This window comes from Epinephelus fuscoguttatus, linkage group LG11 (genome assembly GCF_011397635.1).
Source record: "Epinephelus fuscoguttatus linkage group LG11, E.fuscoguttatus.final_Chr_v1".
NCBI lineage: Eukaryota > Metazoa > Chordata > Actinopteri > Perciformes > Serranidae > Epinephelus > Epinephelus fuscoguttatus.
The window spans coordinates 10,582,358-10,604,824 of NC_064762.1; the positions used below are offsets into that span (position 1 = coordinate 10,582,358).

General features: G+C 42.0%; 2 protein-coding genes across 4 annotated transcripts in view; both read left to right on the plus strand.

Annotated features, from left to right (window-relative positions):
* The window catches only part of itpkb (inositol-trisphosphate 3-kinase B), a 51,353-nt gene extending 31,642 nt beyond the window's left edge, over positions 1 to 19,711 (plus strand). The window contains exons 6-12 of one of the 2 annotated variants that reach the window (XM_049589955.1): positions 6,314 to 6,413; positions 7,245 to 7,282; positions 7,411 to 7,586; positions 8,600 to 8,804; positions 11,326 to 11,427; positions 12,019 to 12,090; positions 13,918 to 19,711. In XM_049589955.1, the coding sequence (XP_049445912.1) occupies positions 6,314 to 6,413; positions 7,245 to 7,282; positions 7,411 to 7,586; positions 8,600 to 8,804; positions 11,326 to 11,427; positions 12,019 to 12,090; positions 13,918 to 14,127 (903 nt within the window). In that variant the 3' untranslated portion in view covers positions 14,128 to 19,711. The remainder of the gene's footprint in view (positions 1 to 6,313; positions 6,414 to 7,244; positions 7,283 to 7,410; positions 7,587 to 8,599; positions 8,805 to 11,325; positions 11,428 to 12,018; positions 12,091 to 13,917) is intronic. The other variant, XM_049589953.1, reaches the window with a different exon arrangement.
* A 2,010-nt stretch (positions 19,712 to 21,721) lies between these two features.
* The window catches only part of coq8aa (coenzyme Q8A, genome duplicate a), a 31,805-nt gene continuing 31,059 nt past the window's right edge, over positions 21,722 to 22,467 (plus strand). Inside the window, exon 1 of one of the 2 annotated variants that reach the window (XM_049589625.1) lies at positions 21,722 to 22,072. The gene's annotated coding sequence lies outside the window, so the exon portion shown is untranslated. The remainder of the gene's footprint in view (positions 22,073 to 22,467) is intronic. The other variant, XM_049589624.1, reaches the window with a different exon arrangement.

Genomic DNA, 22,467 nt, shown 5'->3' on the forward strand with positions numbered 1-22,467 from the left:
CTCAGTGTGGAGTGTTGTTGTGTCAGTCGGAGCCATCTTTCTCATTACCATCATCCACCTCCGCACCAGCCATCGTCAGGTACTGTCACCCATACAGCCAGTGTTTGATTCCAGGTTCACAGAATGCTTTTTATCCCAGGATTTAGTCTTTGTTTAGGGATGTTTGACAGCTCTAATGTTGGATTTTATTGAGTGATAATAATCCTGTTAATAGTCGCAGTGATTTTAATTTTTTTATTGCACACAAACAAAACTCTTCTCCCTCTGATTGCATTTTAATGTCTCGAGCTCCTAAATCTACATACTGTGACAACGTCTGTTATTACTCACACTTGAGACAGTCCAGACTTTCTCTTTTCTCCCTCTCTGTCGCCCTGCACAGCTCACACACACACACACACACACACACACACACACACACACACACACACACCAGCTGTAAGTGGGCAACATGGGAGATGGATGACAGTCTGAGTTGACAGAGAAAGTGCAGAGCCTGGCTACTTACCAAGCTGTAGCCTGATACTCCTGCACTCTTGTTAACTGGCTAAAGATGGTGGGAAAAAATGAAAAAGGGAAATACCATTCACTTTGACTTATCTGTGCCTTTTGGATGGCCTGAAAAGCCTAATCAGTTTTGTATTTTCTGTAACTAGAAGCTAGAAAAAGTGGCTGAAATCTGTCCACTGATGAAAATGTGGATCTGTTGACAGTGAGGAGGGCAAACTGTACTCATGACAATTTTGGCCTTTTGTTTCATTTTAACTTACTTATTCAGAGAAAGCTTACAGTGCTCGTTTCAAGACATACCTACACATTAGGTGCGTTTACGTCGACCCTAAAATTGCACTAATAATCACAACAGTTGCCCAATCAGAGTATAAATTCCTCTTGTAGCAGAAGAAACCGGTCACATCCAGCCTGATCTAAAGAAAAAAAAAAGTTGAGTTGGGTTGAGAATGTGTAAACCCAGGATAGTCCATTCAGCAGGAAAATATTGGCACAAAAAACATCAGCCAAACATTTACTTTAGTCTGCCATTTTTCTGTGTAATATGAACTTAACTGGGCAAGTTGTGTACCAGCATTTTTGCTGAATTTGAGTTAGACTGACCTTGTGTGAATTTTTCCAGTGGAGAGCTATTTTTTCTGATTATTGCAACACCACATAAATGCAGGTTTATTTTTAAAATGTAGGGGGTTCCTGCACTGCAAAAGACAGGCTGCAACAATTGTTACTATGCACCTGCCTATCTGATTTCGATGGAGAATGGTTCATGAATCTTTTTAAAGTAGGAATGCACCGAATATTCAGTAACCGAATATATTCGGCCGAATATTGCAAAAAACACACATTCGGTATTCGGTGGAATAAGTGAAAAGCAAGGCCGAATAATAGCGGCGTGTTTTGATAACGCAATCAAACAGCGTGCTGTGACGGACGGATTAAAATGTCGGCAGTGTGGTGATATTTTACTCCGTCCGTCACCGCACTCGACTTTTTGCGGGCAAAATAAAACATTCAGGATGCTGTGTGAGTACAGATTTCAACCAGCAGCAGAAACGAAATGGCAAATCCCGTCAGTTGTGGGTTGAACGAGGGTCACAGACATGGACAGGACTACATACTCCTGTCAAATACGGCGGCGCATTATAACAGCTTACCGGTGTCGGAGAAGTCTGGCTCCAGGTGAATAAGTTGTTGTCACGACTGCCCAGAAGTACCTGAACAGCCGAACCATGGTGGTACACAGGTATGTGACGTGTCAGAGGAGAAAGGAGCCGTTCACATTTCTCTCTTTGTGGCAGGTAACGGTCCACAAACCTCACCGCACTTTAGGGACTGTTCTTTACTTGTCAGGGGAGGAGGGTGGCTGGTTGATTTTTATTTCATTTATTTATTTTATTTTGATCCCCCCTATGTTAATCACTTATTGATGCTGTTTTTGAAGTATGAATAAGTCAGTAAGTAATTTATTCCATTGAAATATCATTGATGTATTATAGAAAAGTGATTTATCTTTTTATAAATGACAAAAGGCACATCTGCCTCATTTTCGCTGTGGTATCGTGACACTACTCAGAACTATGATATTTTCATTGGTATCGTACAGTGGGATCCAATTTTGGTACCGTGACAACACTAATCTGGAGGGGGTTCATCTGCAAAAACTAATGAAAAACTAAACAACGGCATTCGGTATTCGGCCAAGCGTTTAATATTATTCGGCTTCGGCTTCGGCCAAGATATTTTTGGGGGCTTTTTGCCTGTATTTGATAGGACAACTTAGAGTGAAAGGGGGAGTGAGAGGGGGAATGACAGGCAGCAAAGGGCTGTGGGTTGGAACCAAACCCACAGCAAGGACACAGCCTTTGTACACGGGGTGCTTGCTCTACCAGGTGAACTGGTGGGTGCCGCAAATGGTTCATTAAATAAAAAAATATTTAGTGCTCTGATAGCGCTACGTTTGTGTGTGAGTACTTTTTGATTTTGAAACAGTAGCCCTATGCAGCATTGTTGCTACAGGCTGATTTGTGGAGTCCCTGTGCATAATAATTGTTTATCAGAAACACTGGTAAATTGTTGAATCTGCTAATAGTCTGCATGTGAGATGTGTATAGGACATCTGTAATTTGTAGCAACATAAAATAAGATGGGTTACACTTGGGTTACATATTTTTATAAATTAAATGACCAGGTGGAACCACTTCTTCCCCTTCTTACTTTATGTATTGAATGAATTTAATTTTGTCAATAAAGTTGGGGAAAAAACCTTCTGTTATATTTCTGGCAGGTTAGATGCTTCACAGCGGACTAAACCACTTACACAAGTCAAGAAGTTCTATTCTGAATAAATGCTTTAGGGTATGTAGAGGCACATCTTCTTGGATTGTTTTATTTAGCATCCATGTAGGGTTGCAGGGGCAGCAGGCCAAGCAAAGCACCCCAGACGTCCCTCTCCCCAGCAACGCTTTCCAGCTCCTCCTGGGGGATCCCAAGGTGTTCCCAGGCCAGATGAGATATGTAATCCCTCCAGTGTGTTCTGGATCTGCCCCGGGGCCTCCTACCAGTGGGACGCGTCCGGAACACCTCTAACAGGAGGCGCCCAGGAGGATCCTGATCAGATGCTCAAACCACCTCAACTGACCCCTTGCAACGCGAAGGAGCAGCGGCTCTACTCCGAGCTCCCTCCGGATGTCCGAGCTCCTTACCCTATCTCTAAGGCTGAGCCCAGCCACCCCATGGAGGAAACTCATTTCGACCGCTTGTATCTGTGATTTCATTCTTTCGGTCACTACCCAGAGCTCATGACCATAGGTGAGGGTAGATGGACCAGTAAATTGAAAGCTTTGCTTTCTGGCTCAGCTCCCTCTTCACCACGATGGTCCAGCAAAGCGCCCGCATCACACCGTATGATAACCGTCAATTTTGATGTCACAGTATACCTTGGAAACGGTATATCACTGCAACCCTATGTCCATGGAAACAGTTCATTGGGAATCTCTGATCTCTAACTGGATTGAAGAAATATTATCTACGTAACTGCAGTTATTGACACAGGAAGATTCCCAGTACGGCTTCTGCTGGATGACCCCTTTCACCTCCAGGCCACCGTCATCTTATTTTGAACCGTATTGAATCAGTGTTCTGTTCTAAAATAAGATTAAGCAAGTAACATCATTTCAAACGATATGTACCCAAGAGATCCTTTCAAGAGACTTCTAGAAATACTAAAGTTTTCAAAGGGCACATACCGAAATCCTCATGACATCCCAGGTTCAAGCTCCCTCTGAGATCTCAGCTGACCTGCCCTGCAGTCAGTTTCCACCATGTGATCTGTACACGTGTGTGTGTGTTATACTCTCCGTCAGTGGTGCAGAGAAAAACCCTTCATGTGACTCTTCACTCCCTCGGACAGAGACAGAGTGCGAGGGAGAGTGATGAGAAAGTGTGTGTCTGAAAGGTGTGTGTGTGTGTGTGTGTGTGTGTGTGTGCCTCTAACCATAGATAGTCATGCTATCAGATGATGGATTTTCATCAGGTCCAGATTATGTGACATGGGTTATATATCGCCTTCTATGGTCCTCTCCTCTCTTATCTTATCCGCCCTCTCCTACTCCTCCTCTTTTTTCTTCTCCTTCCATCTCTGTTCTTCTCTTGGTTATTTGTAGACATAATATTATTTCTCCTGGTATTTGCAGACCAGAGGAAATTGTCTGTGTGTGAGATCACACCATTAACAGATAATTTGCACCTGTGTAGGACAGGGGATTTCAGTATAAATATTATATTACTGAAGATGCACTCACTGACCAGATGTGATCATTTAAAGGTGGAATTTACGTCTGTGATAATGTCAACTTGATTCACACATATGAAAATCTATTATGAACCTCAGAACATTTCAGTTTTCCTCATTTTTTAGAGCTGCTGCATCCAGCCGTAGCTCACAGCGCTGCACAGCCAAGCATTGTTTAAACCCACAGAACAAGACATCTGGAGTTTTTCCATCTGATGTAATGCAGCAGGCATAAAAACTGTGTCTTTGGTTTGAGTATTTCACTCAAAAAGAGTGATAAACTGTAGCTTATCGGAGGTGTTGCAACATGCAGCAAGATAATAAATTCAAATCTACTAACAGGAGAATTTAGGAGAATAAAGAAAAGAAAGTTCTGGCTGGTGTTTTTGCTCATCTCGATATTTCACACTGTATTTTTTAAGACTTGTCACGCACTTGTCCAGTAAACATAACAGGGAACAGACAGTACTTTTAGTTTAACAGTCAATTATTAATATTTCTGTGTGGAAGGAAAAGTCTCTCCATCACAGAGACAGAGAACTGGACTGCAGAGCTGGAGGGAGTGAGAACAGGACTCGAATCAGTCTGAAGTCACTGAGATGAAAACTGTTGATATTGAAAACAACTTGCTGTGTGTGTGTGTGTGTGTGTGTGTGTGTGTGTGTGTGTGTGTGTGCGCGCGCGCCTGTGTCAGAGACAGCATGTGTCCCTGTTTGTCAGTGAGTTTGTGTGTGCTTGTTTGTGTGTGTGGCAGGAGTCCCGCAGTTCAGTGTTTCCCTGCCAGGGACAGGGAGAGCCCTTGGAGAGACTCTGTGTGTGTGTGTGTGTGTGTGTGTGTTACCAGGGGAAACCCCGACTTGATCCTCCAGAGTTTAGTTAAAATGTTCAAAAACAGCAAAAGAAAATAAAAAGGGAGTGTGGGAGAAGCAGACCGAGAGAGACTGAAGAGAGCTGCCCCCGGGGTCAGGGATGCCCCTCAGTGTGTGTGTGTGTGTGTGTGCGCATATTTTAAAGACGGGTTTTGCTCATGGCCGTTAAATGAAACAGTGATGAAGTACTGGATAAGCCGAAAGTATTAGAAGAGAACTTAAACTGTCGGAGCACTATTTCCTGGAGGATTTTAAGCTGACTGCTCACTGTCAGCTGAGGGATTCAGCATTAAGTAGACTGACCTTGAATCCATATTTTAAGGAAGTTTGCATGGAGTTGGTGAACTCTGCGTCATACCATCATCATATATGTCTTCAAAAGGGTCGAGAGACAGCTTGCATACCCAGAAAACACATGAGGGTTGGCTGTCGGTACTTATATAACCCGGTACCAAGTAGTATTGAAACTTCTCCAGTGGAACAATACCTGCATTCGATCCTTTCTGTACCCAGGTCTTGAAAAAATGACAATAGGTATTGGTATGACTTTGCTCGCAGCTATTCACTGCAAGCATTAGTGGCACGTGTTACTGGCTCACTATCACAGCAGCCACAACCCACACCCTCTATTGTGTGGTGAAGCCAAGCGCAGTATAAATGCTATATAATGCTATATAAATGTTACCATTTTATATTGGTTTGGAAATGTGTTCAGAATAAGGTGTTTTGTCAGTGAACCTTGTGAGTTGTAATGAAGTTGAATTTTTTAACGTTGCCTTTTTTTAAATGTTGCTGTTGTCCCTGGTTTCATATGAGTAGAGGAAAAGTCTGCTAGCTGCTAGGCTAATTTATACAATGTAAAATGCCATAGGCTTGTGCTAATAACGTTAGCATGTTGTATTTGTGCGAGTTATAGTGGAGCTGATTTGTGTACTTGTGTTTGATATTGTCTCTATTAAGCCATGTTTAATGTGTGTTTTGAATCAACTAAACTTTGCAGCACTTCACAGAAACCTCCACAGCTGACTAGGGTTTTGGAGGTGTAACTGCAGAGTAACACAGCATACACTTATTAATTTCCTGCTACAAAACTACATTGTAAATGAAACATCACTCTGAATAATCACTGATGTTGTGTTTGTAGCACAAGTCTTGGAAGAAGATCAAAAACATGGTCCACTGGTCACCGTTTGTCATGTCCTTCAAGAAGAAATATCCCTGGATACAACTGGCTGGACATGCAGGTACGTGCACACAAACAGCATCGTTCATAAGACTAACATGTCCAGGCAAGTTGTTGTGCTGTTTTTTGTTTTTTTTTAAAGAAAATGTGAGTTGCCACATTAGTCAGTCTTTGTTGCAGCTAGTTCTTAAAGGTCAGGGCCCTGAGGGGAAATGTGTGTGAGGATGGTCAGCAACAGGATTTGGAAACATCAGGTGGTGCCTCTTTTGAATAGGTGTCTTTGGGGTTAGAGGCTCAGCTGCATAAAATTAAGAGCCTGCAGCTCTTCCTTGCTTAAAGGCTAACTTTGAGAGAGCGTCTATCAACATTATGAGAAGGATCCCTACAGACACAGACCTCTTTGTTGAAAAGTGAGAGCTTTTTTGTTGAACCAGAAACAGCCCCCAAATCTCTATCGCCAAACCCACCAGACGCCATTTAAATAAACAGTAATTTTATCATCATAAAACACTTTTTATTCAAAGTTGACAGAAGCAAAATAAAACTCTGAAAACATGTCTTGGTTTGTCTTTCCAGTGTTCCGAGTCATTACACTGCAGCCTGTTCAGCTGCACTTGGTCTCGGTCAATACTGGACCAGTTTAAAAACATTGGTCACTTAAACACAAACAAGGGAAAATAGGGTCCAGGTTGAATAAAACACAGAATTTACCATTAAACCAGTTCACTTGTGTGAAGATGATTTACTGACAAACAAATGTGACAAACCACAATTGTTGGTTTAAACTTCTCACGTCAGTTTAACTCTGACGAACTGAAGCGAAGCTGTTCCTAGTTACTGTATTTAAAGGTTTCCTGCAACTGCTTCACAGTAAAATTGTGTCTTTTTACAGGAAGCTTCAAGGCAGGAGCCAACGGCCGTATATTAAAAGTAAGACACTCTTTCACACCAGTCACACCTTCTTTGTTACTGCACAGAAAGCTTCTGTGGTTTACAGTGTTTACACTGAGTCAGTGTGTAAGAGTATAGACTGACAATAACTTATTGATATCCTTTAGAAACACTGTGATTGTGAGCAGCGCTGTTTGTCCCTCCTGATGAGGGATGTACTACGTCCGTATGTCCCTGGTTACCATGGAGACGTAGAGAAGGACGGCCAGAAATATAACCAGATGGAGGATCTGCTGGCTGAGTTTGATTTCCCGTGTGTGATGGACTGCAAGATGGGAGTGAGGTGAGCAGACACATGACAAGGCATTAATCTAAATTTCCGTGTTTCTTTAATCTGCAAGGAGATGGAAAGTTAAAGGTGTATTTAAAGGAGAAGTGTGCAGGATTTAGTGGCACCTAGTGGTGAGGGTTGCAGATTACGAGCTGAAACTTCTCCCGTGTGCTGAGTGTGAACTCCTGGTTAGAATTCCTTGAGTGTTCATTATTCAGGGGGTTCCTACCAGAAGCCGAATTATTTGTAGAGATCTCTTCCTCTACAAAACTAACAGACCAGGTGATTAAAAGTGGTGAAAACACCAAATGAAGCAGTTTCATGTGACAAATCAGTGTTTCTCCGATGCTGTTTGGCTGCTCGCCCAGCCGTGAAGCCTTCTTAACTGTCATGGCTTCGTATGAGTCTGGACAGACATGGATATAAACTGTAGCTGCAGCTTGACTGGTTACACCATAAGGCAGTAATTCGAGTTTCTCTGATTTAACATCCAGACATTGAGGAGGTTTGTAGCAGGAGTCGAATTATCCGCAGAGGTCTCTTCTTCTCCTAAACAAACTAGCCTGGTGATTTAAACCGGTAAAGCTCTATCAGGAGTTAAAGGCCAAAGTGTGAGCACGGCTAATATCTGTAATAATTTCTCAATGCACGCAAAAACTGTGACAAGTCCTTTAAGTCAACGTTGAACCAGGAAGTTGGATTTCAGACTGTGACGGATGTTTTTGTGAAATGATTTTAACATTTGCCTTCATTTCTCTTCCAAAAGAGTCTGGCTTCTTAAAACCCGTCTCACTGCTCACGTTTCTCCCCCGGCCAGACTTCTTTTCATCGATGTCGCCTGTTCCTAGATCTTAACACATAACAGCTGTGTCATACTGTTTGGAAAGGGACGTCTTCTTCACACCTTCGCTTTCACCCTCTCTTCTCGTCCTCCTACCTCTCTGTGCTCATGTCTGTCACCCACCCTTTCTTCCTCTCTGTCTTCTTCACCGCCCACCACCTGTTCTTTTTTTCTCACCCTTCAGGACCTACCTGGAGGAAGAGCTGACCAAGGCTCGTAAGAAACCCTCCCCGAGACCCGACATGTATCAGAAAATGATCGAGGTCGATCCTGACGCGCCGACGCCAGAGGAAAACCTCCAGAAAGCAGTGACCAAACCCAGATACATGCAGTGGAGGGAGACCATCAGCTCAACAGCCACCCTGGGGTTTAGGATAGAAGGAGTCAAGGTAAGAGTCACAGAGAGGAAGGTGTGTGTGTGTGTGTGTGTGTATGTGTGCCCTTCCTTCCCTCCTTTCTTCCAGTATTCTGCGTAAGGGTGTGTGTGTGTGTGTGTCCTTCAAGGGCATGATCTAACTTCCTGTTTTGAAAGGAAACTTCCTCTGAAGTATATGTTTGTGCATGAGATCCTTTGTCGCACACGAGGCCTGTCCGTGGCAGCTCTATATGCCCTGGCATCTGGCACTGACATTGTACACACACACACACACACACGCACAAATCTCTCTGCTGTCTTTATTTGAGGGTTGTGGCTATATAAGGACATTCACGGCCTCCTGGTGGTCTGTTGCCATGACACTAAGGGTTATCCCCCAGAAACACAGATGTGTGTTTGTGTGTTAATATAAAGTATGGATGTGCAGTTCATGCGGTTCATGTGCAGTTCACCCTCTGTTCTTGTACATGTGTATGTGTCTAACTGTGTATTATATAGATTGTATAAGCTCTTATGTATGTGGAAAGCATGTGGTAATTAGGTATGTTTTGTGTGTGTGTGTGTGTGTGTGTGTGTGTGTGTGTGTGTGTGTGTGTGTGTGAAAGCATGAGAGAGAGCCGTACTCAGACCTGAACCATAAAGGGAAAAATAGTTTTGTCTCCAAACAGTATCTTGTTGCCTGGCAGCCAGCAGAATAAAAACAGCTCATTTATTTCTATTATTCTGAACCAACCGACCAGTTGGCTCTCCCTGCTGGTACTGCGTCTGATGCTAATCTACTGTACTGTTCCCACTACTGTATGTGCACGACTGATATTAATGCTGCAGCTCCAGTACTGCTACTACTACCACTACTGTTCCTCTGCTTCCTTGTGCTTCCACTTTGCTATAACCAGAGGTGGAGAGTAAAATTAATGTTGAAAGGAATACTTCACCCCCAAAATGATCATTTGTATATCAGTTACTGACCCTGTGTTACTTTGAATTCATGAAGAACACTTTGTTTTTCTCACATGCCTCCACAGTAAATGAAGAATCCAAATGCTGAGGAAATTTTTTTAATGAATTGAAGCCATAACGGTCCACATTTAACAACAGCAAACTCTGACGCAACTCGTGCAGTATAATCCAAGTCTCATTTATCCAGTTGTATGTTCAATACTTCCCAAACAGACAGCCCTATCCGTGACAGGGAACCGACTGAAAGTAAAACTTATTCAGCTTTCTTCAAAGCCAGACTCCATTGACAAAAACAGTTTACGTTTACATGACATCAGGGAAAATCGATTTATTTTAATAGTCCAAATAAAACCAGACTTTTCAAATACAGGTAAACATGTTGCTACGACTGATATCGTACCAAAACGAAATTCTCAAAGTGGGACAACACACCAGATAATGCAATTTGGAGTCGAATTATTCTGCATGTATACAATGAATTGGACCAGGGCATGTTCCACAGTGTCCGCCCCGGGCTTTGACCTGGAAGTCGAAAGCATTAAATGCGTAACAGAAGAAGAAGAAGAAGCTGACAACATGGCGAAATCTACATCCAGAGCCGTGCATTTTTGGACGGACCAAATGTACAGAGCTGTAAAGTTGTTCACCATGGTACCAGTTAGCTGCTAGCTAACCGTAGCTAACTTGTTTGTTGACGTAATAGGTCACCTGGAAAAGGTCCAATACTAACTAGCCTAAAGGGCATGTCGCCACCTATCGTAGCAGAGTCAGACATACTTCGGTCAATAAATCAATTCCCCTCCTGTGCGTCTATGCTAGGACAAGGACAGTAGTCCAATTAAATGGCCTAGTCGAGCTTGATGTGTTGGCAGAGTCAGAACTGCAGGTCACTTCATGCCCTGAGACCTATGATTGATCATCAGTCGCTCAATAAAAAGTTAATCACCAACTCTTTTGATTAATTAGTTGATAAAGTCATTTTTAAAACTGAATATCAAGACAAAATAAGCAACTCTGGGGAACCATTTTTCAATATTTCCTGAAAATGTCCAGATTAAACGATGAATAAATGAACTGACAATAATTGCTGATTGTTAGTTCCCATATCAGAATTCGGGAAGTGGCCACAGGAATGACGAGTTAGTGCGATTAGACAAAGTGTTCCTCTGTGTGACTCAGGTCAGTAAAACAGTCAGAGACCCTACCCTGCTTTAATTCCCGGCTAAATCTCTAAAAATAACGCTGGCTCCGTCCTTCTTTCCTCCCCTCATTGTTTGTTCTGCTTTTCTCATCCATCCTCTCCTTTGCTCCCTCTCCTTCCTCCTTTCCCATCCTTTGCCATGCTCCCCTCCCTCCCATGTCTAAAAGGAGTATGGAAGTTGTAGTTTATGAGGACGGAGAAAGGAAACAGTTATTTACATCTTAATTATTCCTGAAATTAAAATTTGTGTTACGCTGCCAGGAGAAATAAACCCAAGGGTGAACTCTAATGTAAAGTTAGTTCTCATGCTGATGTTTTTGACTCCTCTCCTCTCCTCTCCTCTCCTCTCCTCTCCTCTCCTCTCCTCTCGCAGAAGGAAGACGGGACGGTGAACAGGGATTTTAAGAAAACAAAGACGAGAGAACAAGTCACTGCAGCCTTCCACGACTTTGTCAAAGGAAATAAGGACATACTGGTGAGTGTGTTTGCAGTTTGTCTGTGTTTGCAGCTTATGTGTGTGTGTGTGTGTGTGTGTGTGTGTGTGTGAACGGCCTTGACCTCTGTATGGGACAAAAAAAAACACACGAGGAATTTCAAGTTGAACTGTTCTGCACTGTTTTAAGAACACTCACACATATGTACAAGCAGATGCACACATAAACAGTGTGACCTTAAGCTTCCTCGGCCAGAAGAAAAGGGAAGTCCTTGGGAACTCCCTGGGCCTCTTAACACACACAAACCCACACACACACACACACACACACACTCACACACACACTATTAGTATCTTACAGCACTGACGCATGTATTGTGTCACATGTACACGTGTATGCTTGTGAATGTGTTCATTGTTTGATTTTTTTTTTTATTAAAATGCATCAAGACAGCCATTTCATTTTGAAATTAATCCAACACACATGTTTTGATTGTAAAAAATATAAAAGCAACATTGTGTAACAGACTCTGCTGAGGATACATCACATGGCTCCGTCAGCAGCCCAGCTCTGATACAGACAACAGAATTTGGTGAACAGAAAATAAAAGCTTGTGTTTTATTTTATTCCAGAACGGTTATCTAAACAGGCTGAAGGAAGTCAGAGACACTCTGGAGATCTCCCCGTTCTTCAAAACCCACGAGGTAACGACGGACTGCTGCTCATGTGGTGCAACTCACAGACTGTCATGTATACATTTACCCAAAAAGGCAAAAATGAAACCTTATTCACAAAGAAATTATGTGAAAAATGTGTGTGTATGTATGTAATATCATGTACAGTGGAACTCAACTTGTGGCTTGCGGCAGGGTGCCAAGAGCCCGTCGGCCATTTTCTAATTCACAACGAAAATAAATTGATTCACACTGGTTATTGTTTTTTACTTTTAAAGTTAATAAGGTGCCAAAGTGCATAAAAACATCTAAACAGAGCTTGTTTATCAAAGAAAAAAAAGCGTAGGGATGTATCTGACTCAGATTTATGTCAGTCGACTTGGATTTGACCGTTCAATATGAATATTTGACCATTTTGAGTTTGAAAGTTTGAACTGGGTTCATTGACAGCAACGTTCACCGAAACAAGCCAAGTTGGTGGGGGCTGATTATTTATATCCATCCATTTTTATCCGCTTATCCGGGGCTGGGTCCCGGGGGCAGCACGCCAAGCAAAGCACCCCAGACATCCCTCTCCCCAGCAACGCTTTCCAGCTCCTCCTGGGGGACCCTGAGGCGTTCCCAGGCCAGATGAGATATGTAGTCCCTCCAACGTGTTTTGTGTCTGTCCCGGGGCCTCCTAACTGTTGGACGAGCCCGGTACACAGTGTTCGTTTATTAAAGGTTCTGTATACGACGTTGAGAGCATTAATATAGCAGTGTATATAATGGCGTCCTGATGAAGAATGAAGTCACGCTCCCCCTGGGCGTGTTGTATTTCGAGCTTCTCTCTGTGGTTGTGTTAGACGGTAGACTTGAGTGAATGTTAGTGCATGTGTGTATCCACTGGCGAGCTAATTTCCGCCCCTCTGTACTGCACCTCTACGGTGGTTATGGGTGGTTACTGCTGATAATGGTAAGTGCACCCTATGGGCCTCTATCAGGTGAGCACTTTTAGCTCTGTTAGCACCGTTAGCTGCTTGTTGCCGGCTCAGCCACCTCCATGTTGAGAACCATGTGCAGACAGCCCTGGTTCAGAATCATAGATATGGTCTGTATGTTGTATACAGCTTCTTTAACAGGCCTCATGTCATTTTGCAAGAGTTGAGAGCAAGTTGAGTATCCCCGATGTAGTGTGCGTGTGTGTGTGTGGGTGTTTGAGTTATGGTGGATGCAAGATTATTTTCAGCTTTGTTTGTGAGTACACAAAATACTAGGGGACATTTTTAGGCTTCATAATGTCAGTGTTAAGTCAAACTGTTCAAGTTTCCCATAAATTACCACCAAATCTCCAATGTGTGAGGATTTTCACAATATTTTTGAAAAATACAGACGTATATTTGGACCTGATAGAGTTTACATGTTTGGGCATTACTGCAAATGCTTTATGATGTCAGACTGGTCTCAGTTCAGGAGGTGTGAATCTCCATCTGCTGTCTCCTGGTAAACATGTGTTTTGCGTCACCATGGGTTCAAATAGTTATATATTGATTTTGTAATTAAGTATAATCTAGTGACACTAACTCACTCAAGCAGACACACCAGTGCACACACACAAACACAACACCTCTTGTCATGGAAACTGGACAGCAGCTGCCCTGACCACACATGCACACATTTAGTTTCACACTTACACACACAAGCACACCAGCAGACGTAAATGTAAGAAGTTGGTGTAAGAAAACAGGAAGTGAGATCATATTTTTGAGAGACACAAACTAACACGTAATGTTGAGTAAAAAGCAAAGAAAGAAAACTGTTTTAGTTGTTCCTTTCCTGTTTTCTTATTCATCCCATTGTCTCGCTGTGTCTCTGCAGGTGATTGGCAGCTCCTTGTTATTTGTTCACGACAGTAAGGGACGGGCCAAGGTCTGGATGATCGACTTTGGGAAAACCACACCTCTTCCTGAAGGACAAGAGCTAACCCACCGAGCAGCGTGGGTGGAGGGCAACAGAGAAGACGGTTACCTTTCTGGACTTGATAGTTTGGTGGACATCATTTTATCCATGGTGAATCCTGAGACTTGAAGTCTGAGGGTTTGAAAAAAAAATCCAAGTGAACATTTGGACACACAACAACCACTTCCATTCATTCTTCCTTTCTCTCGGGAACACTTTGGACTTCCTCAAGGATTCCTTCACAGACGTTTGTCGTCATGTTAGAAACCACATCATCCCGTAACAATGCGTGGTCAAATCCATTCATAGATGCAACCTTCCTGTTCATGTCCAGTGGATTTCAGGATCTTGCTCTTTCCCATCCATAGAACTTTTGATGTGATCCTTAAACCCTGAAAACCAACAGGCCTTTTCACAGCAAACATTTTAACTTTAAACATTAAAGATGGCTCAGTTCCATTAAGTGTCTCAGTAAGCCATCCCTGTAAACCAGCATTAACAGTACCTTTAATGTTATTTGTTTACAACTGTGTTTTTTCTGCGAGGATGTCGAAATGTCTGCTGTGAAAAAGGTTCTTTTTTAAAATGCATTTTACCTGCAAGACAACATTTTTACTAAAAGAATTCTCTTTTAAAGCAAAAAAAAAAGTAATTCAAATTGAAGGCTAAGGCTGGTGATATTTTTATACTTTATTTATTGTAAACAAATCCCACAAAAAGACCGTTTGTCTTCCAATATCTGCCCAGCCTGTCTGTGTCTCTCAGCCCCAAGCCCATCAGATCCTGCTAAAGACATAATATTTTTGAATTTTATTATTTTTTTAAAGATTATTTTTTTGGGCTTTTTGCCTTCAATATACAAGACAGTGTGAAATGGGGAGACAGAGAGAGTGGGGGGACGACATGCAGCAAAGGGTTGCAAGCCGGAGTCGAACTCGCGACCGCTGCGGTGAGGCATCACCTCTATATGTGGGGCGCCGGCACTATCCACTAAGCTACCGATGCCCCAATTTTATTATTTTTTTTTAAAACTAAAATGTCACTCAGAGAGCGCAATCCTCTGTCAAGACCAAATGCCCCATCTCACAGTGTTGAAGGTGCAATATACAACATTCAGAACATTAACTAAGCAGCAAACTACTATTGGATTCTAGATTCGAGAAGTTTATTGTCATATGAACAGTAACACCATACTATGAAATTCTTAATAATGCTTCTTAATGATAATTTCAATTAATACATTTAGGATTAAAGTTAGATTTTAAGAAAAAATGAAATAATTAATAAGCCTCAATGGCCAGTTTATTGTCGCCAGCATGCACGGGGGAACAGTGCTCAGTCCGCCATATGATAAGAGTGTTAGCTCTGTCAGCACTGTTGCTGTTGTTAGCACTGATGCTGTTAGCAACAAGGCTGTTAGCACTGCTGATAACAAGGCCATCCCACCACCATACATTGGGATGGCCTCATCTTTGAAGCATAACGCCCACCCTCCATTCCCTCCCCTTCCATGTCACCCTGGTGACTGTAAGCAAACCCTCATTAACACAGATAGCTCTGTCAGCACCATAACTGTTGTCAGCACTGCCCTGCCAGACGCCACCATTTCAGCTCAGCCGTATTCCATGTTTGCCTGTGACGTCCAAGATGAGAGCCATGTGCACTCCTGGCTCAGACTATGAATGCTGTATATTGCAAAGTGAAAAGTAGTTTGGGTATCTGCCCTGTGATTTGGATCCACTTCAAATTTCAGTGACTTCTTCATCACCCTTCCAACATGTTTCATGAAAATTGAGCCAGTGATTTTTGTGTTATCTTGCTGCCAAACAGTCAAACGAACAAACCGAGCCGAATATGTAACCTCCTTGTCGGATGTAAAAATGGATTGCAAAAATATATGTTTTAATGTTTTTTAAAAGATTAAATAATTCTCTGAAACTGCTGTACACTGCAGTTTTAGCAAACGTATCCCAAACAGGGAGAAATAGTGCATTTGTTGGCAACTATTTTCAGCTGTGGATTAATACACATTTTGGTGTGCTAGTGAATGTGAGGGATCAGCTAAAATAAAAAGCCCAACAGTGCCCATGTTCATTGTAATGAATGAATATGTCACCCAGTGCAACAGTAGGTGCGTTTCCATCCATGCATTACATTTGGATGAAAACCCAACTACAGCTCATTAATGTGTCCCTTATTTGTGTTTTTGGACAAAGATGGAGCACTATGGCACAGAGGAATAAGCTTCACCAGCCTTTTGATACACAGACAAAAGTGAAAGGATCGGTTGATTGTTGCTTTTGGTCTTTTTGTGGGATTTGTTGATAGTAAAAAAGATTCAGGAAGAAAATGTCACCAGGATTATAATTTAAAGCCACTGTGTGTGGAATTTGAACATGTCTGACTTTGCTGCCCCCTGGTGGTTGTAGCGAAAAAGACTAATTTTTGTAAATTCTAATTTCTAAACTTCCATATTTGACCTTAATGCACCTCAGCTCTCATGACTTTTATACAACGTAACTTAGATTAATCTCCATTCAGTCAGAGGTAGATTTTATTTTTCCTCAGCATATCTGAACTCAGTTTTATTAGATTCTTTTTTCACCACAACTTCAGCACACTGCCCGTTTCTTTTAAAAAACAATCTGCATTTGATTACATTTCAGTCTGTTAGAGATTGTACAGTTGAGTGTTTTACAGTGAAAAACAAAACTAGTCTTTTAAGCTGTTTTTAACTTCTGTTTTTAACTCGTCACACTTAGACTTTAGATACTGCAGGTTGGTCAGTGAGGTTTTCAGTGGCAGCCATGTTTGCTCCACAATAATCTGGCAATAACTGGCAATTATGTGGAGCTAAATGATACATCTCACAGTAGATTCAGTATGTTATGGAGGGCATTGTTTTACATGTAACATATTTGCAGCCAGCATGGCGTCTGGAGGACTTCCCTGGCCAAACACGTCTCACCCTTCTCACACTTTTTGTTGGGATTGTTCACAGTGTACAATAGAGTTTATTATGTTTGATGTAGTTTTTGTAAACTTATTTTTAGTGTACTCAAATCCTGTGGAACACTTACAGCCATGAACAATCTTATTTAAGCTATACAGTGCCTTGACATTACAAAGCCAAGTCAGACAACTGAAAATACGTTCTTACTTTAAATGTTACGATGAACTCTTCTCCTAGTCTTAACTGTCGGTTTCTGTGCGTAGTCTTGGGTGCATGTTTATTATCCTCTTGAAGTTTGGGCTTAATTTGTATTTCAGTCTGTTTTTATTTATAACATTATATTATGTTTTTGTTTTTTAGCTCATGGGATACTGTGACATTTTGAATTTTGGGCTGTTGTTTTGTTTTCAAGCATGTGTTACAGTATGAGAGAAAGTCCAACTGTGAGGCGAGACATTGTTCTAAACATTGGCTATACAAAAGATGGATGAAGTTAAGATAATGACACCCATTTATTTCAATGGGGAATGCAAACATTAATTTAGAAACTGGTCGGGCAGATAAGGGAGAAAAAAATGTCTCATAATGTAACAGGTTCTTGATGAATTAAAGGTAAATGGTATGTAGGTCCCACTCTACCATATATTTAAAATGCCATGGTTTTCAGTTGATGTTTGCAGTGACAGTAGACGCAGAAAGAGACTGATTATAATTCCATGCAGTGCCTTCTTAAAGAAGTAGTTCCTCATTTTGGGAAACGCTCATTTGCTTTTTTGCCGAGAGTTGCATGAGAAGATTGATACTCCTTTCATGTATGCGAAACATGAAGCTTTTGGCAGCAGCTGGTTAGCTTAGCTTAGCTTAGCTTAGCTTAGCATAACAACTGGAAATGGGGAAAAACAAGTTCCTTAATTAAACACTCAAGATATGATGTGTTAAAGTGGGAATAGGCATCTTGCCTTATCAGTATGAGGTAAATTCTGATTGTGCAATGTAATGGCAACAGAATAATGACATCATCAGCATTTAGATTGGTTCCCTGTGAGCCTTGCTTTCACTATGCAATTCTGTGACGCTGCATCCACATTCGTTTGAAGCCTACGCACAGTGCTGCCGACTCTTTTCAAATGAAGGTAGCTAGCATCAGCTCCGAAAGTCACCAGAAAATGTCACACTCTCATTTGGGTATTGGTGACATCTTTGTGCATTAATGGAATTATTAAGAGTTTGCTGAATCTGATTCAATAGAAGAATCCCCAACATAACATTTGAATCCATGATAGCTGTGCAATCGTGCAGCTCATCTCATCTCATCTTTCCAAATGTTATCGCACCGAATGGATCAAATTCTCATAGTGAAACGAGTCATTTCGCGGCGGTTGTGACACTCAGGGTGTCGCAGGGCGTCACTTAACGGTGTAATTCCACTGTTTGCCACTACGAAAATTGACCTCAATGTCCGGTGCACTTCCTGGGGACCTGGATTCTGTCTGCCACCAGGTATGATCTCCCGGGAAAATGAGGGTTTGATTTACAGCACAAAGGAAGTATGTAAACCATTGCGCAACCAAAACAGAAAGAGGATAGTGGTTTTGTGTTCTTCAATATCTATCAGTAGCTATCCTGGATTATAAAAGAGTACCAGTGTAAGTTCTTTGCAGTTACTATCCTCAGCTGTGGAAATGGTGGACACTGGAACAACCGAAGTAACTTTCAAGTTAGCGGGTTGTCGGTAGTTACCAGGTACTGAGGAAAATGAAAAACAATCCACTAACGGGGAAAAAGGATGCCTGTTTCCACTTTTATTTATAATTTTTGGAGTTATGGGTAGGCAGATTTCACTACCCTTGGACAGTGGCTAGCTGTTTTCCTGTTTCCAGTCTTTATGCTAAGCTAAGCTAACCAGCTCTTGCCTGCAGCTTCATTTTGAACAGACAGGTATTAATGTGCTATCACCTTTCCCAAAATGTTAAACTATTCCTTTAAGACCAACCATCTTAGCTCTTGCTTATGCTCCCCAGTGTGCACTTAGGGTTGTTTGTTAGTAGGTATTATATTGTTCTGGTTTTGCTGGCTTGTGTATTTATTTGAATTGTTCCTTTAAAGAAGTGTGTATTTGGTGAAAATCCAGCCTCCATGTGTGACTCTGTGAATTCCTGGGATCTTATCATTGAGCTCTGAGCATCTGTCAAATGTCCAAGAAATATCAAACTATTAGTCAAGTGAGCAATCACTACTAAAGCTATGTAGGAAAATGTCTTGAGCGACACAGCTCAGAGTGTTTAGTCCACAAGGACACAACATCTCATCCTGACCTGAGAGCCCACACTGACCACACACTGCTTCTTGTCCACATTAATTGCTTATTTGCATGGGGGTCATTTGCCATTCAAATCACACCTGGCCACAACAGCAGCAGCATCCGGAGCTGGTGGGAAAGAAAGGACCTGATTTAGGAGAGGTTGTGACTGAGGGAAACACAGCAGAGATGTGATTTATTTCATGGAGGGTGGCAGGGAAGGTGAACCCATAATGGTCTTTTTTAACATGCAGCTCCTAATGTACAAATCTAAAGTGATGTTAGCATTTTTTAAATACATGTTGTGACTAAAATATTCTACACACAATACTCTTTGCATTTGGTATGACCCCACATGACAAAGTCTGGTAGTATCTTGGAGCCTCACAGTGTGGGATCATTATTTATTCCCTCTAGTTTGGATCCATTATGTGAAAATTTAACATTGTCCACGCTCCAGGCAGTTTGGCAAGAGCTGTGTGTGGATTTGTGGCGCACTCTGCTGTCACTTTAATGACACTGCAGAGAGACAGTCAGGAACTAAATTTTCTGGGTAAATGAATTTTGACTATTTATACATTTTATTACAGTTGTTATTATAATTGCATACATATTACTGCTTAATTTTAAAGCACAGTAATGATTTATCTCAATTTCATTGTCAATTTTTTATGTTATTATTTTATCTATAATTTTTTAACCCAGTTTCCCATGTATTGACATATTTATTTACTTCACTGTACAGTGGCACACAGTGCATCCACTCAGTCCCTCTTTGGTTCCTGGTTCAAACCCAGGGTGGGGGAGCCCTCCTTTGTGGAGTTTGCATGTTCTACCTGTGTCAGTGTGGGTTTCCTCCAGGTGCTCCAGCCTTCCCATGACCCCTGACAGGATAAGCAGTTATAGAACATGAATGAATGTGCATCTGCATTTGTAAAACAGCCAATAGCAACACCCTCTCATTGAAATATAGGCTTTTCATGCTGCACTCTCTTAGCTCAGGTCTATGAGTTGACCCTGGGCTAACTTAGCCCCTTTTTCATACAAACATTTTTAATGCATGGTTAACATAAGTCCAGGGCAATACAATTCACATTGCACTTCTACTAGCCCTGGGTTAGATATTTGATATTTGATTTAGATACTATTTTTCACATTTTAAGATTCTCTTGTATACAAACTCCAGACTAAACCTGCAGGCAGGACCAGCAAGCCCTAGGCTGTAGTCAAAGTTAGGTTAGCCCACTCGGAATATGTCAGGATTGATCAAGTGTGAAGGCTTTCTTAGTGCCAGGGTAGCAGCTCCCTCATCCTGGAGCGAACATCAGTCTCCCATCACAAGCTTTATTTCAGGGGTGTCAACATAATGTTGATGCACTTGTGAAGGCTGAGAGGTTTCAGGAGCAGTTTAAACAGTGAGTAGATACTTCCACCCTGACTAGAATACAGCTCTCTGAGATAATAATAAACACTTCCTGTGGTCAGATTTAAAGATATCAAACATTGTAAAACATATTGTCATCTTCAGTGCAAAAGAATCTATATCAGACTTCTATCTTTAAACAGCATTAGTAAACCCCTGCTGCTGACCCACTGACAAAACTTCAGATTGTAAAAGGTCTGTAAGGCAGTGCACGACTTATCCTGCTTCTTCAGTAGCTTCACCCTGGAGTACCAAGAGAGGAGCACACAGATTTCCACCATGCTGTTGCTGGCTCCTCTCCAGCTCGAATAAAAGTACATTATTTCGGGAACTTTTTTAAAACTTATCTTTATTTTTGCAGCTGCGAGAGACAAGTTCCCACAGTCATCACCCAAGGGTCTAATAATGTAAAAATAGACCTCTACACCCCTGCTTTATTTTATGAAGCCTGAAAGTGAAGCCAAGAGGAGCTGCAGCTGTCTCATGTTAGTTTTCTCTCTTTACACTTAAATTACAATATGCTAAAAGTTTACTCTGGGATTTTGGGAACACAAACTGCCTCTAACTGACCAGCAATAACAAACAGGGCAGTGTTAGGCTGTTGCATTACTTCAACAGCAGATGGCAGCAGAGGCCAATGTCAAAGCAGAGGTACAGTTACTTTCAAGGTTGCCACGTGTGTTTTGTTTGCGTTTAAATCTCTGTTTTCACGTCTTTTTGTTGGCAGTGTGTCCAATATAAAACTGGATTTTCCTCTTAATAGCATGGTGTCAGGCTCTGGGGAGGCAGCAGTTTGTTTTTCTTGTGCGATGAACCAATGAGAAGCCGAGTTTCAGTCCCCACCTCCTGTCAACAGACAGCACGGACCAATAGGAGCTCAGGGTAAGAAAGGAGGGAGGAGACAGAGCAGAGCCATGTAGAGATAAAGTTAAGTAGGGCATGTCTGCTTGGAGAGATAAAGTGTGCTGCCTGCTTGTGCTGATTAAATGACGTCAGATTTGATTTGAAGTAGATTTAATGACCTCAGGGGGCAAACAGACAGGTATCAGACAGTATTTATGATTACATGCACATCTGCATTGTCTGAACCTGCACTTGAGGCCCTGTGCGTGCAGGTCAGTTGTGTTTGGGTTGCGTCTTTGCAGGGCTCTGGCTGCTCTGCGTGAAGTAAATAAGGTTTGACCTCGTGGTGGAGAGAGAGAGACAGACTGGATTAGACTCTGCCAGCAGCAGAAACAGCAGCAGGAGGAAGAGGAGGAGGAGGGTACATGCAACACACAACCTACGACTCTTGCTGCTCTCAAACCACATACACGCGCTTTTACATGCATTTATATTGAACACAGAGCGACGCGACTACCGTTGACCTCGCCGCAGAGGCAAGAGACGACAGCAGCTGGTGAGTATCTGAAATGGAACCATACATGAGCACGCATGTGCTTATTGAAGCATGTTTTTGCAGCTAGTATGATATGATCTCTTCCACCGTTACTTCGACCTGTCCTCCATGACTGCTCTGCCACTTCTGCAAACTTTACCGACCATATTTACTCGATTAAATGCCTGAAACATGTACAAACCTGCTCTCCTTTGCAATCTCAGTAGTTTAAAGCAGCTCTAATGTTTGCTATAATAACTCCCAGCTAAGAGCATGGCGTTTGTTTTTGCAGTCTCGTGCAACACACCCACGAGGAAGTCTCTGATCACAGATTTGAACTGGGGCTCCATTGTCAGTTTGGAGAAAGTATGTGGCTCAGCTTTCATAAAGTGAAGTGAAACTGGAGGATACGAAGG